The sequence below is a fragment of the Xenopus tropicalis genome, chromosome 4, assembly GCF_000004195.4.
Source record: "Xenopus tropicalis strain Nigerian chromosome 4, UCB_Xtro_10.0, whole genome shotgun sequence".
NCBI lineage: Eukaryota > Metazoa > Chordata > Amphibia > Anura > Pipidae > Xenopus > Xenopus tropicalis.
Genome location: NC_030680.2, coordinates 31,033,054 through 31,057,271, shown reverse-complemented (window position 1 = coordinate 31,057,271; position 24,218 = coordinate 31,033,054). Strand labels below are relative to the sequence as shown.

At 43.2% G+C, this 24,218-nt stretch overlaps 1 protein-coding gene across 4 annotated transcripts in view; it reads left to right on the top strand.

Annotated features, from left to right (window-relative positions):
• LOC100492951 (tetraspanin 4) overlaps window positions 1-24,218 on the top strand; it is a 329,574-nt gene that overhangs the window by 180,763 nt on the left and 124,593 nt on the right. For 3 of the 4 annotated variants that reach the window (XM_031900608.1, XM_031900607.1, XM_031900609.1), the window contains one exon: window positions 6,278-6,357. In XM_031900608.1, the coding sequence (XP_031756468.1) occupies window positions 6,295-6,357 (63 nt within the window). In that variant the 5' untranslated portion in view covers window positions 6,278-6,294. Of the gene's footprint in view, window positions 1-5,388; window positions 6,358-24,218 lie in introns of those variants that run through there. The other variant, XM_002936032.4, reaches the window with a different exon arrangement.

Below are 24,218 nucleotides of genomic sequence, written 5' to 3'. Positions count from 1 at the left end.
ATTACAGAACGGGTGGCGTAGGGCCCTTTTTTTGACGAGCCGGAATAGATAATTAGAGCCATAAATTACAGTCGCACGGCAGCGCACATCCACCTTATGCTAATCAGGAATACTAACTTCTGAAAGTTTTAGTACAGCTCCTCTCTGAGGAAGGGACCGTGAGATTGCAAGCTCTTTTTTCAATGCAAAGTTGTTTTTTCACAGATTTCCCTTTATTCTTGTGAAAATGCAGGTACCCGCTAAAGAGTTAACCGTTTGTGCGCTACTTATGTAATTTGTACCTACTTAGTAAATTGTGTTCTAGTTGCTTTCATCAGTGTAGGGGGGTGGAACAAATTGTGTCAGTTCTGGTACCCCAATGCTCATGCCTCATAATATGCCATGAAGGGACATAAAGCAGCATTCAATAACCTCTGGGAAAGAACTGGGGCTGTTGGAGAGCAGGTGGGATAATAGCTTCTAGGAAAAGATTTTGGGATAGCAAGTATAGTAGGGAGAAATGGTGCCTATAGTAGCAATGGGGGGATAATAGCCTCTGGGAAGGGACTGTGGCTGTGGGATAGCAGGTATAGTAGGGAGAGATGGTGTCTATAGTAGCAGTGGGATAATAGCCTCTGGGAAGGGACTGGGGCTGTGGGATAGCAGGTATAGTAGGGAGAGATGGTGTCTATAGTAGCAGTGGGATAATAGCCTCTGGGAAGGGACTGTGGCTGTGAGATAGAAGGTATAGTAGGGAGAGATGGTGCCTATAGTAGCAGTGGGGGGATAATAGCCTCTGGGAAGGGACTGGGGCTGTGGGATAGCAGGTATAGTAGGGAGAGATGGTGCCTATTGTAGCAGTGGGGGATAATAGCCTCTGGGAAGGGACTTTGGCTGTGGGATAGCAGGTATAGTAGGGAGAGTTGGTGCCTATAGTAGCAGTGGGGATAATAGCCTCTGGGAAGGGACTGTGGCTGTGAGATAGCAGGTATAGTAGGGAGAGATGGTGCCTATAGTAGCAGTGGGATAATAGCCTCTGGGAAGGGACTGTGGCTGTGGGATAGCAGGTATAGTAGGGAGAGATGGTGCCTATAGTAGCAGTGGGGGGATCATAGCCTTTGGGAAGGGACTGTGGCTGTGGGATAACAGGTATAGTAGGGAGAGATGGTGCCTATAGTAGCAGTGGGATAATAGCCTCTGGGAAGGGACTGTGGCTGTGGGATAGCAGGTATAGTAGGGAGAGATGGTGCCTATAGTAGCAGTGGGGGATAATAGCCTCTGGGAAGGGACTGGGGCTGTGGGATAGCAAGTAGTAGGGAGAGATGGTGCCTATAGTAGCAGTGGGGGGATAATAGCCTCTGGGAAGGGACTGTGGCTGTGGGATAGCAGGTATAGTAGGGAGAGATGGTGCCTGTAGTAGCAGTGGGATAATAGCCTCTGGGAAGGGACTGTGGCTGTGGGATAGCAGGTATAGTAGGGAGAGATGGTGCCCATAGTAGCAGTGGGATAATAGCCTCTGGGAAGGGACTGTGGCTGTGGGATAACAGGTATAGTAGGGAGAGATGGTGCCTATAGTAGCAGTGGGGGGATAATAGCCTCTGGGAAGGGACTATGGCTGTGGGATAGCAGGAATAGTAGGGAGAGATGGTGCCTATAGTAGCAGTGGGGGGATAATAGCCTCTGGGAAGGGACTGTGGCTGTGGGATAGCAGGAATAGTAGGGAGAGATGGTGCCTATAGTAGCAGTGGGGGGATAATAGCCTCTGGGAAGGGACTGTGGCTGTGGGATAGCAGGTATAGTAGGGAGAGATGGTGTCTATAGTAGCAGTGGGATAATAGCCTCTGGGAAGGGACTGGGGCTGTGGGATAGCAGGTATAGTAGGGAGAGATGGTGTCTATAGTAGCAGTGGGGGATAATAGCCTCTGGGAAGGGACTGTGGCTGTGAGATAGAAGGTATAGTAGGGAGAGATGGTGCCTATAGTAGCAGTGGGGGGATAATAGCCTCTGGGAAGGGACTGGGGCTGTGGGATAGCAGGTATAGTAGGGAGAGATGGTGCCTATTGTAGCAGTGGGGGATAATAGCCTCTGGGAAGGGACTTTGGCTGTGGGATAGCAGGTATAGTAGGGAGAGTTGGTGCCTATAGTAGATAGGTATAGTAGAAGGTATTTCCTTGCTGGGTATGGCTGCTCCCGCTAGCCCAACTGTCGCTCCACACAACTTTATTGCTCCGTGTGATAGGGCTAAATGTCACTCACAAACACACGTACAGACATCTCTCTGACCTGCAGGTTTATAAATATGAACAGTTCATAATTAATGCATCCTTTAAATGCCTCCCCAAGGCGCGGAGCCGCTTAATAATGCAAGATTGGATACTCACTGTAGTCGGTCCTGGCTGCTGTGTGATCAGTCGAGGACCTGCAGATATTTCCTCATTATGGCCATTATTAGAAACAGATATCATAGTGTTTATTAACGGGGGGAAGAACATCTGGAGACGTACATTAACCCAAAGCAGTGCACATAAGAGCATCTGGTGCAGTCACAAGGCCAGGGTGCATTAGGCATGCTTTGTGTATTTCATTGTCTTTTTTCATGATATCCGTTACTGCCAACAATGCAAGTCATTTTGGATTCAGAAGTCAGTAGTTTTTTGGAAGCTGAATGCTAGGCAAGTAATGAGGCACTTGGGACTGAATGAATGGAACAATAAATACATGTGTATTGCCCCTTGTACAGTATCCATCCCTTTGGTCCACAGGCTAATTGGTCAACTTGCGACACATACTGGCCACTTTTAAACTGGCTAGATCTGCCCATTTGGCAAAGTCACCAAACAAGTGCATTTTTACCCCCTTTTGGCACCAATGCAGTGGGCTAAATGGGCATGATCTGACCGTTTGGTCCCTGTACAAACCACAGCATAGGATCATAAGGTAGGTCAAGACAGACCCATTGTGGTTCTTTCTAAACTGCATGATATGTGTAAATGCTGACAGGCTGTTGGGATGCCCCTATATGGGCCATTACACTAAGGGGCCATATTAACCGCTGTTATCAGCCTGGACTTAGATCCCTCTCAGTGGTGTAGCCATAGGCTGAGCAAAAGTGAAATGGGGGTAATATGTGGGGGGAGCTTTGCTGGAAAGCTGGTGACGAAAAGTCAACATAAATTAAGTAAATATAGAACATTTGCTTTTTACTTTGCCATTTGCTTCCTCTTTCACTTTCCTCCTTTATTTATTGCCACTTTTGTGTATCTTTCTCACACAGCCCCTAACTCTATTGCTTCTGCCAGCATCAGAATAGTGCTTGCCCCTCCACCCAGCTCCCCCACCTTTAGCTATCTCTCTGCCCATCTGTTTCTCAAAGCTTTCCAAAAATCTCATGGAGACGGCGAGCCGAGTGTATTCCAAACTGTTCCCTGACTGTGTATCTGGCTATACGTACGGATATGTGCAAGGATGGGGAGTTGGAAAAACAGTGTAAAATTGGGCATAAAACAAATGGGTTATTTTTGTTCTCTTACTGCGCCAATACACCATATTTTATGCTCACTCAGAACCCACAAAACCTACAAGGGGACCGGTGGTGTAACTACCAAACAGCACTGTTTGGGGCACTGAGCCTGCTGTATGCTAGTCAGGGACACAGTATTTTGTTCACTGTTGCAATTTGTTTGTTTCTCAAATCTGAATATGCAAAAATAGAATTTGGTTTTGTATTTGGAATCTTTTTGTGGAGGAATCAATATTCATCAGAATCCAAAAAAGATGGATTCAGTGCTTCCCTAGTAGAAATAATGTCATTTGATGGGAGTCAGAATCCTCTTACACTGGGTGTAGGGTGCCGCTCTCCATGGTGCTGAAACCTCTAATTACACTGCAAGGCCTATCACTTTATGTGCTAAAACAAATACATTAAGGGTAATATGGAACGCAATATTGTATTAAGGCTTATATGGAAAGCAGTGGGGGTAAAGGCCATTAATTAAATGTAATGGGAAAGCTATGTTTTACAAAGGGTATTTCAGTTTAAAGAAGTGACAATGAACAAGTCTTATCCACAGACCTGTCCTTCCCATCTGGCAGAATGTATATGGCAACTTAATGGCAGACTCAAAGTAGATGTAGTGATGCTGGGAACATATAGTTCAAAATGTTTCCCTTATTGACTTTCACCAGCTCACAAGTAGGAAAAATGATCACTGACCCTGATCTGGTTAGTGTCAGCGTCTTCTGATCTGGATTAGTGTCAGCATCCCCTGATCTTGCACCCCACTAGCACTTCCACTGGCCACATGCAGCATATATGTAGCAACTGCTGTGACATTTTGTGTCAAGTCTTTTATGGGTGTTAAATACTTGCCTTACCCTGGAGAAAAAGTGGCTCTATTTGTCAGCACTCCCCCCTCACTAATTCAGTGAATACAGTGTTATGTTTCTTCTTTCATACTAAAGGGCAGAAGAGCTCTACCGACCCCTGTGTCTCCCTTGATGGTGACTGGTCACATCCAATCACATTTTTTAATTATATATTTTTTAACTAATATTTTATATATGTCATTTATTTTGCCCTAGGCTTCTTTTCTTGAAAGATAATGCTTAGCATGACATTCCTGCATTGCTATCATGGAAGGGCATTATAATACTGTCAGAGCATCTGTCATTTAAAAACCTTTTATCCAGAATTGCTTTTTTCTTCAAATAAGCAATTTTTTTGCTATTTCCTGAATATTTCTTCCCTGTAAAAATAATAATCCAGAACCAGCGTTAACAAGCACAGCATAATGCAATGGTGATAGCTTGGGAATGGTGCTCCAAATTACATTTCAGATTAGGGAAATCACCACTGCATACAATTAATAGCAATACTCAGCATCACTATACAGCTGCAGGTTGGGAAGTATGTAGGTAGATGCAGGTAAAGATACTCTGCACAATTATACATTGCAGCATTTCCATAGGAATTGGTATTGGTCGATATTCTGCAAAGCCGGTGTTAATTAGACAAAGGTAATAGAGTTCTGAGTGACTCCTTGTAGAGAGCTGTAGGCTCATTATTGGGATTTAGAAGTATGTTCATTATCATAAAGTGCACTGTACAATGGCCTGGAGGATCATTATCCCATGCAATATATTGGCAGTTAGGTTGATGTACAGGTAAGGAGGCTTATCATAGAAAACAGTTTTGCAATTCCTTTTGGGACACTGAAAGAGTTAATAATCATTCTTTGTAGCCTCAGGGGGGTTATTGATCGATTAACCACTTCAGTGATGGGATAAGGGGGGCACACATTATTGTCATGTCCTCGCTCAGTGAGCCGGAGACTGTGATGATGGGCCGAGATCATTTTGTGATTGGCTAGGAGGAGGGAAGCTGCCTTAGCGAGTGCGAGAGTGCTGAGCATGCATAAATAAGCCAGTAGGAGAAGTCTCTCTCTCTCTCCCCCTCGCACTCTCTGTTCAGATTCAGGAGTTGACCACAGAGAAACTGCTTCCACTGCATGCAGAAAAGAGAGAGCTAGGGAAAGGAGGGAAGGAGCTTTGGAAAGAGAGAGAGAGTGTGTTGGTGAGCGTGTGTGTATGCCGGTATGTGGAGTAGAGGAGAGCAGTGTGAATGAAGCTCATTCCGTGTGTGTGAGAGATCGCAGAGAGGATGAGAGATAAGTGAGCGAGAGAAGAGAAGCGGCTGCAGCAGGAGAAACAGGGACATGCCACCTGCACCTCTGAGATATCTAGGAGCTCATGTGTCCTGCACAGAGACATGCCGAGGAGGCGAGAGGGGACCTTCCTAACTCACTGCTTTAGGGATTTCCTGATGGCATGGGCACTTATGCTGGAGAGGGATTGGTACTCTGAATTATAACTCTGACTCTAAAGTACTTGCTCTCTGCATCACCCACATTCGGATAATGGGACTGTGATTTTCCCCATGGATTGACATTACAAATTAAGTTTAAGGGGGGGAAACCCTTTCAAGTTAAAAGCTTCAGCTCCCCCTATCCAGCTCTACAGGACAGTACACCCAGCTAAGCCATGAGACGGTCGAGTACTGATGAATCCACTTACCATCGCAGTCCATCCCTGGACAGCAAGGACTACTCTCTGCCTAAGGGGGGTGCCTTCCGCCGTTACAGTAGCCTCTACGGAGGCCAATTTGGGGCATCAGCAGGTGGTTCCTTTTTTGGGTTCCACACCAATCCAGGTCCCAAAGCCACCAAATCCAAGTACACTTCCCCAAAGGGAAACAAATACGTGGTGTTTTACTTGGATCTCTCCTTCATTTTCCTCCTAGAGCTGAAGAGGTGCAGGATGGCTCAGAACTGCCTACACTGTATGAAATATCTCATGTTCGTCTTCAACCTCCTCTTTTGGGTAAGTTTTTGGGGAAAGGAGGGAGGTGGGACACTTCAACGTCAAAAGGGAGAGCTCCCTTCACGCTAATGCTATGGATACAGCTTGTGCCGTGTGATATTACCATACATATGCAAGTCAGTGGCTTACATGATACCTTACAGGGTTAATTAAATGAATGGTCAAGAAAATCCCTAATGGGACTGACTGGCTTAATCAGTTAGGCAGTAAGCCATATGTTGAATGATATAGTATTACCCATAATAAGTAATGTGCATGATTACCTGCTAAATCAATCTAATTAAAAAGTGGTGTAACAATATGTTGAATGGTTGGCCAATGAGGATGCATCTTGGGGCAATGACTTAGAAATTCTCCAGGTTGGTCCCATGTCAGAGCTTTATAATGAAATGATTAATGAATTCTTAGTGGGTTCCACGGCTCAAACTCAGGGTAAATCCACACAGACCGCAATGCTTATTCCATTTCAGTTCTTGTTCCCGCCGGGAGCGATTCTTTATTAAACACTAATTCTGCCAATTAACACTCAACTGTCTCAAGGTAATATCCGCTGAAGTCCAGCCAGAAAGTGAGATTGTGAGATGCCTCCCCACTCCTGCCGCCGCCGGCAGCAATAGCCTTGAATATCTGGCAAACAAAAGAAGTGTTTCCCTGGTTTCCACAAAGCAGTTACGGTTCAAGGCAAAAGCTGTTAACCACAATAAAAAGGCTCAATATATTAAATGGTGACTTTTGTGCTTAGAAATGTGCGGCGAAAAGCCAAGTAGCCCAGTGAAATAGTATGCAGAACAATTGCTTATTGTGAGTTCAGATAACCTTTGCCATGTACATACAGTATGTGCTCTTGGTCGGGGTCAAGCACTGGTTAATGGAATCTCATGTGAATTAAATCATGTGTATGTTGTGCTTGTGGCAATCTGAGCCCGGTAATTATATCCTCTATATCCTTAGGCACTGGGGAGTGCCAGTAATACTAACATATCATCCCTGTATATCACATATACTCACATATACCAATATATTCATATACTATTTATTTTAATCCTTTTATAACATTTCTTCTCCAAGTAGCACTGTTTCATATCTGCGGCACTATTTTGTTCATGCAGTAGGTGTTTAGATATTTGTTTAAAGGGAAAGTACAAGTTGGGCTTTAATTCTCCCAGTTTTACTATAATTATTAAGGAAATCATGTTTATGGGTTTATTCTATCTGTTAATATTAGGTGGAGCTGCCATATTGGTCAGAACAACCAGTTAAATATGCTTAAGACATGGCCACCGGTGACTAGGTGTCCATTTTTGTTGTGGAACAATTGCATTTTAAATCATGTTTGTTGTTTGACCAGAGAAATAATATGCAGAGCCCGTTAGAGTTCGGTAAAGCAGTCTCAATAGCAGCCACACAGTAGTACCCACTTTGCTACTTGTTGGCCAGGGAGTAAATGTCCCAGTGCATGTACATTGGGAAACTGTCAGGGCTGTTTAGGGGGAAGATAGACATCGGATCTGTAAAGCCACCCACTGCTCAGCAGCCGTGATGGAGATGCACTTCAGTTTAGTTTCAAATGCTCGTAGCATTTCTCTGTTCTTTTCACTTGTAAGGGCAGTGATTTTGTCCTAGAGCAAATTAGTGGTTCCATGGGAGGGCGGCAAACAGTTTAAAATCATGAAGCATTTATTTGTCCTGTGATTATTGCTCAGAATCTCTGAGTACCTGAAGTCAGCTGGCACTTGGCAAGCAAACACTGCTAAATGCCCAGCCAATAAATCATTTGTATTCTGCCCCACCCCTGCCCGAAGGTGCTCTAATCAACCTCTCTTTCTACTGCCAAAATATTTCCCTGGTAGAGTTTATTCAGGCTTCCCAACAAAGTTCCATTCCCTGTCGCATACGAGCTGTTCCAGAAACAGTACTGTTCCTGCTGGATGAAATGTAAGGTGCTGTGAGATGAAAGCAGAGGAACTACTTAACTGTAAAATACATATTTTACCAAGATTTGTGCACTTCCCTGAAACTACAGGGGGTTGCTCTAAAGTGGGTCGATCTACACTGGTTTGATCTAATGTGGTTTAGTCTACAGAGGGTTGATCTACAGTGGTTTAATCTACAGGTGTTTTATCTACAGGGGGTTAGTCTAATGAGGTTTAATCTACAGTGGTTTAATCTACAGGTGTTTTATCTACAGGGGGTTGGTCTAATGAGGTTTAATCTACAGTGGGTTTATCTACAGTGGTTTAATCTACAGGTGGTTTATATATAGGGGGTTGGTCTAATGAGGTTTAGTCTACACTGGGTTTATCTACAGTGGTTTAATCTACAGGTGGTTTATCTACAGGGGGTTGGTCTAATGTGGTTTAGTCTACAGTGGGTTGATCTACAGTGGTTTAATCTACAGGTGTTTTATCTACAGGGGGTTGGTCTAATAAGGTTTAATCTACAGTGGGTTTATCTACAGAGGTTTAATCTACAGGTGGTTTATCTACAGGGGGTTGGTCTAATGTGGTTTAGTCTACAGTGGGTTGGTCTAATGAGATTTAGTCTACAGTGGGTTTATCTACAGGGGGTTGGTCTAATGTGGTTTAGTCTACAGTGGGTTTATCTACAGGGGGTTGGTTTAATGTGGTTTAGTCTACAGTGGGTTTATCTACAGGGGTTTAATCTACAGGTAGTTTATCTATAGGGGGTTGGTCTAATGAGATTTAGTCTACAGGTGGTTTATCTACAGGGGGTTGGTCTAATGTGGTTTAGTCTACAGTGGGTTTATCTACAGGGAGTTGGTCTAATGTGGTTTAGTCTACAGTGGGTTTATCTTCAGTGGGTTTATCTACAGAGGTTAATCTACAGAGGGTTAAAAAAAATTGGACGTGTGTTCCAGTATTCCACTTTTTAAAATTTTGGGCATGTGCTTTGGTTACTAAATTGTTTTTTTTTTTTTTTTTGGTTGTTCAACCTTATTTCTTTTTTGACTCAAAAAGAATTGTATCCATGCTGAGCTCTAACACTCCATCCATAAGCCCTGGAAAAATAACTGACATTGCTTAAAAACTAAAGGGCATCTATCACAATTGTTTTTTTTTTTTTTTTTTTTAATTTTGCCCTTTAACAATCCATTAGGACCCATAAAATAGCTCTTTTAGATCATTAAGTCTAAATCATCAAAACAGTTTCCAATGGATCATTAAAGGGCAGAAACAACCTTTGCTCAACTTGAGTTTAATGAATAGGGAAACCAGAGCTACTCCATGTAGATAATCAGAATACCACTCATCAGATAATCCCCCTGCACATTGAACTCCTGCTTACAAAACAATCAAAAACAAAGGGTGAAGGGATGGAATCTCAATTTCCCCCATTACAACCATGGAGTAGCTTAATTTTACCTGTTTGTCCTGTTTAGCTCAAGAAATACCAAAAAGCCCCAGATTTTCCATGTTTAAAACAAGAGGCAAAAAGTATGTTCTGCACAAGTACCTATTCATTATGTTGAACAAGGTGGTACACTGCCCCTCTAATAAATCAGCCCTGTTTAACATAATGCAAATATGATCTGGGTCTCATTAATGTCTTGGATGGCTGTCCAACTGGAGACCGCCAATGGGTTTGTATGGCCCCCAGCCTGTAGGGGGTGTGCCATGGGCAGACTGGGGTCCATAAGAACTCTAAGACATGGAGAAGGAAAGGCTACATCACTGAGGGTGCTAAAATGTTAGGCGCCCCCTAATGACTTTAATCACTTACCTTAAACCCCCAGTGCTCCTGTTAGGAGAAAACTGCACAGGCCGGGGTGTATGTGAGCGAGCGTTTCCCCTTCCTTTTTCGATCTTCACACAGTAGAGTGAAAAGCCGATTTTTCTGCTCAATTGCTCACTCGCATGCATATAGCCTGGGCCGGTGCCATGTTCTCCTAACAGCACCGGCCAGAGGTATCAAGTAAGCGATTACAATCACTGTATAACATTTGGCACCCCCAGTGATTTAGCCTTTCCTTCTCCTTTAAAGGACTCCATGGATTGTATTGCATGCCCATCATTTCAATATATTGTGTCCCTAAGAAATGTCAGATACACCTCCCACTGCATGGATTTCACCTTCATATACATAGGGGCACATTTACTATGGGTCGAATCCGAGTCCGAATGGAAAAAATTCGGATTGGAAACGAACGTTTTGCGATTTTTTCGTATTTTTTGCGATTTTTTCGGCGCCTTTACGACTTTTCGGAAATTATCGCGACTTTTTCGTTACCAATACGATTTGCGCGAAAAAACGCGAGTTTTTTGTAGCCATTCCGAAAGTTGCGATTTTTCGTAGCGTTAAAACTTGCGCGAAAAGTTGCGTTTTTTTCGTAGCGTTAAAACTTAAAAGGCGCGACGTTTTGCGCAAGTTTTAACACTACGAAAAAATAGCAACTTTTTGCGCAAGTTTTAAAGCTACGAAAAAAACGCAACTTTCGGAATGGCTACGAAAAACTCGCGTTTTTCCGCAAAAATCGTATTGGTAACGAAAAAGTTGCGATAATTTTCCGAAAAAATCGCAAAATACCGATCATTACGAAAAAAACGCAATCGGACGCATTCGGCCCGTTCGTGAGTAAGTAAATGGGCCCCATAGTGTGCACATTTAACAAAATCATAAAATATCTTAATTAACTTAACTTACAGTTCACAAAGAAACAAAATGCCACAAAGAGTCCAGTAAAGCTGTAGGGCTCATTGGTGATCACTAATAAGCTCATTAATAAACTAATGAGAAAACAGGGACTTTGATGTTGAAAAATGTTCATATTCATTGATATTCTATGCAAAAACCAATGCTTGCTGAATGTAGATCATGGCTTTTTACTTACTGTGATGTTATTCTCAGTGTAAGCGTGAAACATGGGTTTGTAGATTACAGAACAATAAATATACAGTGTTGCATTGATCTGTTCTTAATGAAGTTTCTTCTTCAGTTAAGCTTTGCGATCTGCAACACAATTAATATACTCTAAGCCCATCTGGGGTGCTTATTCCATTTCTCTGGGAGCCCAGACTCTTTTCTATTCATCTTTATTGACAACTCTTGTTCAAACCACTGCCTGGTTACTATGGTAAATTGAACACTAGCAACCAGATAGCTGTGAAACTGGAGAGCAATAAATGAGAGCATGTAAATGAAAAACCATAAAAAATAAAAAATTAAGACCAATTGCAAATCAATGCCTACATCATACAAAAAGTTTCAATTGTGAACTACCCCTTTATGACAATAGAATGGTCATTTGCCAAAATTGACACAAATGTTGTGTTTCTTGATTTCATTCCTTACACATCCGCATAATTGTGCTGAGTGCCCCCTGCCTCTTCTAAAAAAAACCATTCCCAAGTGCATCTATTGATGCTTTGGCAACCACGCAGCTACTGCCACCCTAAACACAGGGTTCCCAAATAGGGAAACTAGACTTGTGACAAAATAATCACAAGCCAAATGCATTTTAATGCCGCATTCCGGATATAATATAATCTCCACTCTGATATTTTTGCTGCAGCTTGCACCCAATTTGTGAAAAAAATACACTTGTGATTGTGTTCATTTTGATTCATTGGGCACAATGGTGATGGGCACAAATCCGCGCAGAGGGATGATTTAGAGGGGGTTCCTGTTGCCCCCTCCCCATAGCCAATGGCAGGTACTGGCTGATAAATGGTTAATGAAAATATCTGGATTAACAGATGGTACAAGGAACTATTTTCGGGTGACACAGCAGACTAGTGTAACGCGTGGGGGGGTGAGCTTGGCTTGTCTGCGTCGCTGAACGTCTTTCCATTCTTTTTTCACTGGAAGTGTGAAGAGCTGGGAGCCTCAGCACTCAGGATGTTACTATGAAATACTACCCAGACACGTTCCCTGACAGTGCTCTTTAATCTGCCTACGACGTCTTCTTGCTTTATAAAGAACGTGTGAAACTCGCCTCGCTTGGTCGGAAGTCACACACTGATCTCTGTACTTCCATAATTAATGTGCTAATGCTGCCATCGTTACTGTTGCTTTGTTATAAGCACAAAGATGTATGTATATTCCTATATACACCTGACTGACAAGGAAGTTTCCTACAGGAGAAATGTTGACCTTTTCCACACCCGCTTTTCTGTGAAAGCCCATAATATTCAGGACAGGGAGCCATCACTCCTGCTTGGCATCTGCCTAAATATCCCTTTGCCTGAGGCATGGAAAGGATACACTAATAGTAGGGAAGTATGGAATCCCATTGGCTTTCAGCTGTGCTGGAATTTGTCACAGAGGCAGATTTTTTTTAATTCCAATTTTTATGAAAAAAAATAAAAACCGTTTTTTCAGGCTCTTTTTTATCAGTCGCTACAATATTTATAGATTTAACTGCACAGGTAAAAAAACACAGGTGCCGGGTGTCTTTTTTGACGCACGCCCATTTTTTTACGTGACCATGAATTTTGCCAGCGAAAGTTTCCGGAAACATTTTGCCAATGGTGAAATACACTGCAAATCCATGCCTGGCAAAATAATTCACTCATCACTATTATTGAGTTTATTTAATGTTTCAATGATTTTTTAGCAGGCTTAAGGGATGGAATCCCTGAGTCCTGAGTCTGGATAACAGATCCCATACTGGTACTTGAAACATAAATAATAACTGGCATATGAAATATGCACCTCCCATTGACTTTTATAGGAGCTCACCAGGTTTTAGCTGCCGTATTTTGCTGAAATTGAGATCATTGGGCTTATTTACATCTGCAAGTGCAGTGAGCAAAGTGCAATTTTGAGCGCAGTGTTTTTTTCCCACAATTCAGCATTTAACCCAGAATTCTAGTATCATTGCGGTCGCAAGGGGGCGAGGTGCTTGGTGCAGTTGCATCTGATTTGCCAAAATAAATACAACTGTGTGCACATTTTGTTGCAATTTTTGACGTGATTGTGTTATTTTCAGTGTTCAGCATGTAAATGACATCATTGCCTGATTCTATAGGTACAAGTGTTTTGTTCATATTGACCATGGGTGGGAAAGGAACCCGGGAGTTACCTCCTGGTCAGAAGGTGATGTAACTCCAGGGTTCCCCAGTGTCAGTAGGTGCAGCAGCGCTTGATTCATCCCAGTAGGAAGGGATTTCCTGTACTTGATAGTAACAAAGCTGCATAAATCCTTATTAAAATTTTTAGCAGCATTTATGTCTGGTGATCCAAATTATGGAAAGATCCGGAAAACCTCAAGTTCCAAGCATTTTGGATAATAGATTCTATAGCCGTACAAGACAGAAGGAACTCTCTCCCTTGCATTACAGACTCCAGTAAATGTTACCTTGTGGGATTAACCAAAAACAACTTCACAGGTATCAGTGCAGCTTTTGTAAATGAGAATACTAATTAGCCCATCTGGCCTTCCACTAGGGGTTTGCAGACAGCCATATCCCGAGGACTCCTTCTACTGCTTTACATCAAGGTTTCATTCTTAATTGGGAGGAAATCAGCAAAACAAGCAATGCGCACTCAAAACCATACACTGAATCCTCAAATGGGATCCTCGAATGCTACCGGTGCTGTCGGGATTCAGAAATATATCATTTTTTCAGATAGATGTAAAAGAATTTGAAATTAGACAATATTAATTTGGAGAACATTTCTAGCAAAGTTTTGTAATGTGACAATGCCTGCCCACTCAGTGCCATATGAGAGTGTGTACAAAGTCACATAGTTTCTGACTACAAACTTTTGGAGCATGAGAGGACTATATGCCAGACACTTATGAAAAAACACACAACGGTCCTTTGGTGCATAGGGGAACTACATGCCAGACACCCCTTATGACGCCACACAGTGGAACAGTCCTTTGGTGCATAGGGGAACTACATGCCAGACACCCCTTATGACAAAACATACAGTGGAACAGTTCTTTGGTGCATAGGGGAACTACATGCCAGACAGCCCTTATGACAACACACAGTAGAACAGTCCTTTGGTGCATAGGGGAACTACATGCCAGACAGCCCTTATGACAACACACAGTGGAACAGTCCTTTGGTGCATAGGGGAACTACATTCCAATCACCCCTCATGACAGAACACATAGTGGAACAGTCCTTTGGTGCATAGGGGAACTACATTCCAAACACCCCTCATGACAGAACACATAGTGGATCATTCCTTTGGTGCATAGGGGAACTACATTCCAAACACCCCTCGTGACAGAACACATAGTGGAACAGTCCTTTGGTGCATAGGGGATTTACATGCCAGACACCCCTTATGACAAAACACACAGTGGAACAGTCCTTTGGTGCATAGGGGAACTACATGCCAGACACCCCTTATGACAAAACACACAGTGGAACAGTCCTTTGGTGCATAGGGGAACTACATTCCAAACACCCCTCATGACAGAACACATAGTGGATCATTCCTTTGGTGCATAGGGGAACTACATTCCAAACACCCCTCGTGACAGAACACATAGTGGAACAGTCCTTTGGTGCATAGGGGAACTACATGCCAGACACCCCTTATGACGCCACACAGTGGAACAGTCCTTTGGTGCATAGGGGAACTACATTCCAAACACCCCTCATGACAGAACACATAGTGGAACAGTCCTTTGGTGCATAGGGGAACTACATGCCAGACACCCCTTATGACAAAACACACAGTGGAACAGTCCTTTGGTGCATAGGGGAACTATATTCCAGACACCCCTTATGACAACACACAGTGGAACAGTCCTTTGGTGCATAGGGGAACTACATGCCAGACACCCCTTATGACGCCACAAAGTGGAACAGTCCTTTGGTGCATAGGGGAACTACATTCCAAATACCACTCATGACAAAACACACAGTGGAACAGTCCTTTGGTGCATAAGGGAACTACATGCCAGACACCCCTTATGACAGAACACACAGTAGAACAGTCCTTTTGTGCATAGAAGAACTATATTCCAGACACTCCTTATGACAACACATAGTGGAACATTCCTTTGGTGCATAGGGGAACTACATTCCAAACACCCCTCATGACAGAACACATAGTGGAACAGTCCTTTGGTGCATAGGGGATTTACATGCCAGACACCCCTTATGACAAAACACACAGTGGAACAGTCCTTTGGTGCATAGGGGAACTACATGCCAGACACCCCTTATGACAAAACACACAGTGGAACAGTCCTTTGGTGCATAGGGGATTTACAAGCCAGACACCCCTTATGACAAAACACACAGTGGAACAGTCCTTTGGTGCATAGGGGAACTACATGCCAGACACCCCTTATGACAAAACACACAGTGGAACAGTCCTTTGGTGCATAGGGGAACTACATTCCAAACACCCCTCATGACAGAACACATAGTGGAACAGTCCTTTGGTGCATAGGGGAACTACATGCCAGACACCTCTTATGACAAAACACACAGTGGAACAGTCCTTTGGTGCATAGGGGAACTACATGACAGACACCCCTTATGACGCCACAAAGTGGAACAGTCCTTTGGTGCATAGGGGAACTACATTCCAAACACCCCTCATGACAAAACACACAGTGGAACAGTCCTTTGGTGCAAAGGGGAACTACATGCCAGACAGCCCTTATGACAGAACACACAGTGGAACAGTCCTTTGGTGCATAGAAGAACTATATTCCAGACACTCCTTATGACAACACATAGTGGAAAAATCTCCAGGGGTGCATAGGGGAACTACATGCCAGACACCCCTTATGACAAAACACACAGTGGAACAGTCCTTTGGTGCATAGGGGAACCACATTCCAAACACCCCTTATGACAGAACACACAGTGGAACAGTCCTTTTGTGCATAGAAGAACTATATTCCAGACACTCCTTATGACAACACATAGTGGAACATTCCTTTGGTGCATAGGGGAACTACATTCCAAACACCCCTCATGACAGAACACATAGTGGAACAGTCCTTTGGTGCATAGGGGATTTACATGCCAGACACCCCTTATGTCAAAACACACAGTGGAACAGTCCTTTGGGGCATAGGGGAACTACATGCCAGACACCCCTTATGACAAAACACACAGTGGAACAGTCCTTTGGTGCATAGGGGAACTACATTCCAAACACCCCTCATGACAGAACACATAGTGGAACAGTCCTTTGGTGCATAGGGGAACTACATGCCAGACACCCCTTATGACAAAACACACAGTGGAACAGTCCTTTGGTGCATAGGGGAACTACATGACAGACACCCCTTATGACGCCACAAAGTGGAACAGTCCTTTGGTGCATAGGGGAACTACATTCCAAATACCACTCATGACAAAACACACAGTGGAACAGTCCTTTGGTGCATAGGGGAACTACATGCCAGACACCCCTTATGACAAAACACACAGTGGAACAGTCCTTTGGTGCATAGAAGAACTATATTCCAGACACTCTTTATGACAACACATAGTGGAAAAATCTCCAGGGGTGCATATGGGAACTACATTCCAAACACCCCTCATGACAGAACACATAGTGGAACAGTCCTTTGGTGCATAGGGGAACTACATGCCAGACAGCCCTTATGACAGAACACACAGTGTAACAGTCCTTATATTCCAGACACCCCTTATGACAACACACAGTGGAACAGTCCTTTGGTGCATATAAGAACTATATTCCAGACACCCCTTATGACAACACATAGTGGAACAGTCCTTTGGTGCATAGGGGAACTACATTCCAAACACCCCTCATGACAGAACACATAGTGGAACAGTCCTTTGGTGCATAGGGGAACTACATGCCAGACACCCCTTATGACAGAACACACAGTGGAACAGTCCTTTGGTGCATATAAGAACTATATTCCAGACACCCCTTATGACAACACACAGTGGAACAGTCCTTTGGTGCATATAAGAACTATATTCCAGACACCCCTTATGACAACACACAATGGCAGAGTCCTTTGGTGCATATAAGAACTATATTCCAGACACACCTTATGACAACACACAATGGCAGAGTCCTTTGGTGCATATAAGAACTATATTCCAGACACCCCTTATGACAACACACAGTGGAACAGTCCTTTGGTGCATATAAGAACTATATTCCAGACACCCCTTACAACAACACACAATGGCAGAGTCCTTTGGTGCATATAAGAACTATATTTCAGACACCCCTTATGACAACACACAATGGCAGAGTCCTTTGGAGCACAGGAGAAGTACATGCCAGACACCCCTTATGACAGTACACACAGGGGCAGAGTCGTTTAGAGCCGGCCAGTTTATCCAGCAAACAGAATTGTGCAGGGGCTGGTGGGACGAATAATCAAGAGCAGTTAACAAAAAAGCATTTAGTAGTGACGTTCTAGGGAATGTCTGTTTAACCCACATCCTTCCATCTTTCTAATGCCAAGGGAACAGCCTCTGCCTCACCACAAGTTACAGCTAAAGAAATTCTGCACTAATAATCCCCTGGGAGAGTAAAATGCTTCATCTCCGTAGGGTCCCCAGTGTGCAGGCAGCGCTGCAGAACTAGCCCTCTACAATGGGCTCCCTGCAGTGATTCTTATTGCAATGCAACTTCTCAGTTCAGCTGGAGCAGGGATCTATGAGACATCTATATATATTCATCGCCTTTGCTTCTATTTAATAGTATTTCCCATTATCCCAATACAAATGGATCAGCAGACTTTGTATGAGAATTTGTATCTGTACATGCAGATGCCCTCACTGGATCACCCTATATCAAGTCACATTAAATATAAATGTATTCGGCAGTGCTTGCTGTAATGCACTTTGGTCACGGTGCTGTGTGGAATGAGGAGAATGTCAGGGGAGTGAATAAGTGTGAGGACATAACTGAATGTATTGTATGGCGTGGATTTATATCTATTTATGTAGAAGAACCTTCTCCCTGTATATCTGTGTATATCAGTCTGGCTGCTCAGTGTTTATTAATATATAAAGGGGCAGTGGAATCTCTTCACTGAATGCTTTCAGGAGTTCGGAGCATCCCTGTGTAATGTCACATCTAATGTCACAGTATATCAGTCTGCCGTGTGTTCCTTCACTAGAAACGTGTCATCGGCAGTTACAAAGATTGGATTGGACTGACCTCTTTTGGATATCATGGTGCGGTTTTATTAAACTGTACAGTAAAGGTGACACCGAGACAGAGAGCAGGCGACTGCTTGTCAAGGCTCTGACTATAAAGGGTTTTCATTCCCTGCTCTTGGGCCCATGGAACTGGCAAAGCTGGCACTGCTGCATATCTATGGGACCTCTTATGTGAATGCTTGGGACCTGGGGAGTTTCCAATTAATATACAGATTAGTGTTAAGTAGGCTAAAAGGGTCCTACACCCCAAACAGCTTTTTGGATAATAAATTGAAGTGTAATTCTTGGCAACTTTCCAATATATATTAATGACACACTGTATTTCCTTTTGATTTGAAAGTTATTTGTAATTGTAGCTGAAATCTATATTTGTTTATCCTTGTCTCTAAGTCAGTTATCCTACTGTGGCTTCTGCTAGAGTACAGGGTTTTCAGGAGTCAGAACCAGAGAAAAAATTATTCAGCCAGGCAAGGGCTGCTTTTAGTAGCAATGACTTTTGCAAGTTCATTTTAAACCACTGAAAAATTTGAGATGCCAAGGGTTTTTTCTCTACATTTAGGCTTGCCACCTTTTTCTTCAGATCTTACCAGCCAATAATGTAGTGGGTGGGGCAGGCAGAGGGGGCGGAGTTGCAACATTTTGGGGGTGGAGTTGTGAAGTTTCTGGGGCTAGCTGGGCCTGGAAGGGACTGTCGTTCTTCAGATTAGGTGTGTACGCAGGGTTTGGGGGAGCAGAGAGAAGGCTTTGGAGTTCAGCGAAATTGGGCCTGGGGTGGAATACCTAGGGATTGTAAATTTACCCGCAACTAAATTGGCAGTAAATACTGGCCCAGGGCTTGGCTGTTATTTTACCAGGTAGGCCGGGTGGCAACCCTAATTACATGGGTTCATTTTCGTGGCTGGGGTTGCATGGCTGGCCTCACCTATTAGACACTTCTTTTTGTAGCATGCCAGCTTATAAAGCGCTAGCCTCCATGTTTGGTTTTAAGCAGGTAACCAATAAATGCTGCCTGCTGGTTGCTGTGGGTTACTGCTCCTGGGCAATCTAGTGCCTATTACATTACCCAATGAAAGTGATTTGCTCTGCCCTGCTCTTTATTATAAAACATATTGCATTTAAAATATAATAACCAGTAAAATGTATTGGGGTATTTCATGAGTATGGGCCCTAAGGCAGCTGCAATTGCCCCCTCTTTAAATTGCTCTGGGCCATACTGGCAATCTGGATTGACTCAGCGTCGGATTTCAAATCCCGGCGCCCCGAGGCTGCCCCGCTCAGCCGTCCCCCGCGCATGCGCGTTTGCAACTCACCCCCCATCGCACACATGCGCATTCGCAACTCACCCCCCCAGCGCATGCATGCGCATTTGCGCGGGCGCCGATATAAACACATACGGAGCAGTGGGGAGAGGTCCCCACTGCCCTGTATGGGAGCAGAACTTCGCTGTGGCGGGGCGGCATGACACACCTAAATGTTTGCCGCCCTAGGCCCGGGCCTTTGTGGCCTCGCTACAAATCTGGGCCTGGATAGACTGGCATAAGCCAAAGTGTCATCTTAAAGAGGACCTATCATTTAAAAATCCCAGCTGTCAATCATATATTGCCTGCTCCACCTCTATGCCTTAGTCATATGCCTCCCTCCTCACCATTTAATTTTATAACCAGTGCATGGGCATGAGCATCAGGTCCCCCCATTCTGGCACATAAACAAGATGTTGGCATGATACAATGCTTGCCTTAATAACAGTGTCCACAAAATGGCGCCTGCCTACTAGTTGTGACTGTGTAAATCCAAGACTAAAGGAAACAAGATTTCAATAATTTATATAGGGTAAGTGAATTTTATCTGGCTTGACAAACACAATAGAAAATAATTTAGAATTATCCCCTTTAATGTTACCAAAGATCAGTGCTTTATTTGGGCCTGTAAGGGAGGCTGCCTCTTTGGCATCAATGTGCACATACCCTTGTGGCATATTCTATTCTGCACTCTGCAAGATGGTACCATGTAGTGGTTAGCATGGCAGTCTCACACTGCTGGCTGGTTTACGTTGTTTGTGCTATTTGTGGAAATGTTAGATTTTTTAACAGGTTGCTATGGGTTTCTTTTAGTGCCTCTGGTTTCCCCTCACCGTGCTTAACCATACTGATAGGGTAAGTGACATTTGATTGAACTGACCCTAGTGTTTGTGTGGCTGTGCTAGGGCAATCTGCTTGCCAACCCAACTGGCACAGGGATTCGTGTGACTGATTTAACATTCTCTGTAAAGCACCTTGAGAAATGCCAGCCCTGTATAAATTAGGGCAATTAATAACTGACACACGCCTGTAAGCATCTGACAGATATATTATTGGCTGCTATTATCTGTGTAAGTTATGTCGCTCCATGCACATCGGCACAGGAAACCTCGCCAAAATCGTCTTTCAGAATAGGGACTTACAGGCTGCACACAAGTTGGCTGCTTTCATTTTTGCTGTATTTCTGTATATTAAATCTGAAAAACAGTGATTTCAGAAAAAGCTGAGTAACTTTGTAACCTGCAGAGACAACCAAACAAGGATTGCCTGAACATCTCACATACAGCTGGGTGCAAATGTCACACTTTATTTGCTTCAAGGCATATCAGAACTGGGATTCAAAATAGGCCCTTGCATTTCAAGTACAGAGGCCCAAACAGCCCCCCACAGGCCCAATTAATAGTGACTGTCTTTGGCATCTTACAGGAGTCCTTCTAGTATTTGCCAAAATCCTCAGATTGCCAGTCCAGACCTGCTTCAAGGTATTGATTATTATTTAAAACACAGTCTGTGTCACATACATGGGTAACTTAACCTTTCCAGGGTTAGTGATCTACTAAGTTAGCCAGTAAAAGTTATCGCCCACTATTTTGTGGTTTTTGATATATGGCCAGGCCCAGACTGGTATTACGTAGACTCAAATGCCAGAGGGGCTGCTGTAAGATGCCATTGACAGTCGCTATTCATGTGCTGATGGGGGGCTGGTGGGGCCTATATGTAACTAAAATGCCAGGGCCTGATTTGTATCTCAGTCAGGATCTCACCAGTGATCCCCAACCAGTGGTTCGTGAGCAACATGTTGCTCCCCAACCCCTTGGATGTTGCTTGGAGGCAAGTGTTGATTGTATAAAACCCAATTTAAAACCAAACAGAGCCTTCTATGGGCTATCAGTCCACATAGAGGCTTCAAAATAGCCAACTATAGCTCTTATTTGCACCCCCAGGAACTTTTTCCATGCTTGTGTTGCTCCCCAACACTTTTTCCATTTGAATGTGGCTCACAGGTATAAAAGGTTGGGGATCCCTGGCTTACACAGCACAATACTCTACTACTAGGGTGAAAAGGTTTAGATGTTGGCTGCTATATGATGAGCTAAGAACCAACCTTACAAGTGGAGGTTCCTGCTTTACTGTTGACTATAGATACCCTGCTAGGTATGCAGGGAATAGGAGCACCTCCAGAAACGGAGAGTAGCAATGAGCATTGGTTACTACTTAAACCATGGATTATCATGGGCTGTAAAGTGTTCTTCCATACATAACATGTTATGGAGTGTTAGTGCAAAGGTTCCAGTGTTCAAACCCTTATCGAAAAGCTCACAGCATCATTCTGAGAGTGTCCTGGGCAGCCATCAGCTACATGTTTTGACCACTATAGGGCTGGGTAGTCTGCCTTAAACCTTACTCTTACAGTAAAGGTCTCCATGATGATAACCAGTGCTCACTTTAACGTCATTGTCATGCATCCTCATCAAGACTGCAATTACAATGCAAGACACTTCTGTGAAAATTGTTGCTTTTGAATGCGTTATGGAAGAACTGTGAGATTATGTTTGTTAATTTATTTTTTTTACAAAAAAGTTGCTTTGTTCCCTAACAGCACATTAAGTGAATTCTATTAAAACATAAAGGCTCTCAGGTCTTTTCCTGTTTTTCCATTGTTTCACAAAGTATAAGAATGCTATTTCTGGAGGCGTGCATTTGAAATAGGTGTGAGCCTTTGCCCAACGTTATGATTATCTGCATTCCGTAAGAACAATGCAATCCGTCGGCTGTTTTCAGTGAATTTTATTTCGGAGCGTTCATCTGTATTCCATGGGAAATTTGGTGATAAAACCCAATGATACAATCAGCGTTAAAATAGATTCAAGCCCCTATTATCTAAGCTTCCTGGCAACCAAGCTGTCAGCCTGTTTATCTCTCTAAACCTGGATTCCGTAGTCCCACTGCTCTCTGATTGGTATATTCATTTATATGACCTCTATACGTCTCCCTTCTCCTTCAGTGCCGCGGGCAGGCAATGGGGGAATGCATGGGACTCGCTGACATAGTGAAAGTGCAAATTAGAGTTAGTGCCACTTTATTTATATATATCAAACTGAAGTTATTACTGTGTTGGTGATGTATCTTTTGGTACCACCCCAGAACTTGAATTACAGCATCTTCATATGAGTTGCTAGGCGCAGATAATGTACTGCAAAAAGGGAGCTGTGTTCCCCTTGGAACATTTTGGCAATATGAAGCTTGCAGTTACTTGCTGTATATATTAATATATAAAAATGCAGCATATAGCAGACCTAGATGAATCCATACATGGAGACCACACTGCAGGGTAGAAGCTCAGCTTTTATTTTTGGCTGTTCTATCCACTCCTTCCCTTTTGTACTGTGGCCTCCACCTATAATTAACCCATCTATAGGGAACCTGCAACCGCCCATGCCCCTGAACCCTTACGTTAAACTAAACCTGCTACTGTCACCAACAGGGAGCGCTCGCCAGAAGGTACCATGCAGGGGCTCAAGGTAGCAAATCTGGCAATACCAAAGGCTGGACCTGCCCAAACTGCACCAACAACCTCACTTTGTGACCTGAACCCACCCAGCCTGCAGGTCCCATGGGTATCAGATAAATTGACACATTACTAGATCACAACCTTTCTCCATGCCACGCCAAGTGCTAAGCAGAAAATGCTTTTTCAAATTAACATTTTATCAACGATGGGCAGAACAATGTATCACTTGCGCGCCATTGCTTACTGCCGTTATCTATCGATCTTCAGCTGACAGATTTTTACTGACTAAATAATTAATAATGAACCTATAAAAATTATAATTAACTTAATGAAACAAAGGGATACAACAAATCCATAATCTTTGTATGTGGCTTAATACTGAATGCTCCACATAAATATTTGACCCAGTACAGTTATGGGATCCCTTATCCAGAAACCCGTTATCCAGAAAGTTCCGAATTACAGAATGGCCATCTTGCATAGACTCCATTATAAGCAAATAATTCTAATTCTTAAAACTGATTTCCTTTTTCTCAGTAATAATAAAACAGAACCTTGTATTTGATCCCAACTAAGATATAATTAATCCTTATTCGAGGCAAAACAGTCCTATTGGGTTTATTTAATATTTAAGTGATTTTTAGCAGACTTAAGTTATGAAGATCAGATTACAGAAAGATCCCTTATATGGAAAACCCCAGGTCCCGAGCATTCTGGATAACAGGTCCCATACCTGTATCTAGCCAAATCCAAACCCCAGCCAAATATGGATGCTCCAATATAAGCAAAATTGGCAAAACCACATTATCAGTGACAGAATGTTTTCCCTGACAGTAAAGGAGTGGTTTGTCTTTAAATAAACTTTTTGTATGTCATAGAATGGCCACTTCTAAGCAACTTTATAACTGGTCAAAAACTATTGTCCTGTGAAGCTACAGTTCAAACCAATTG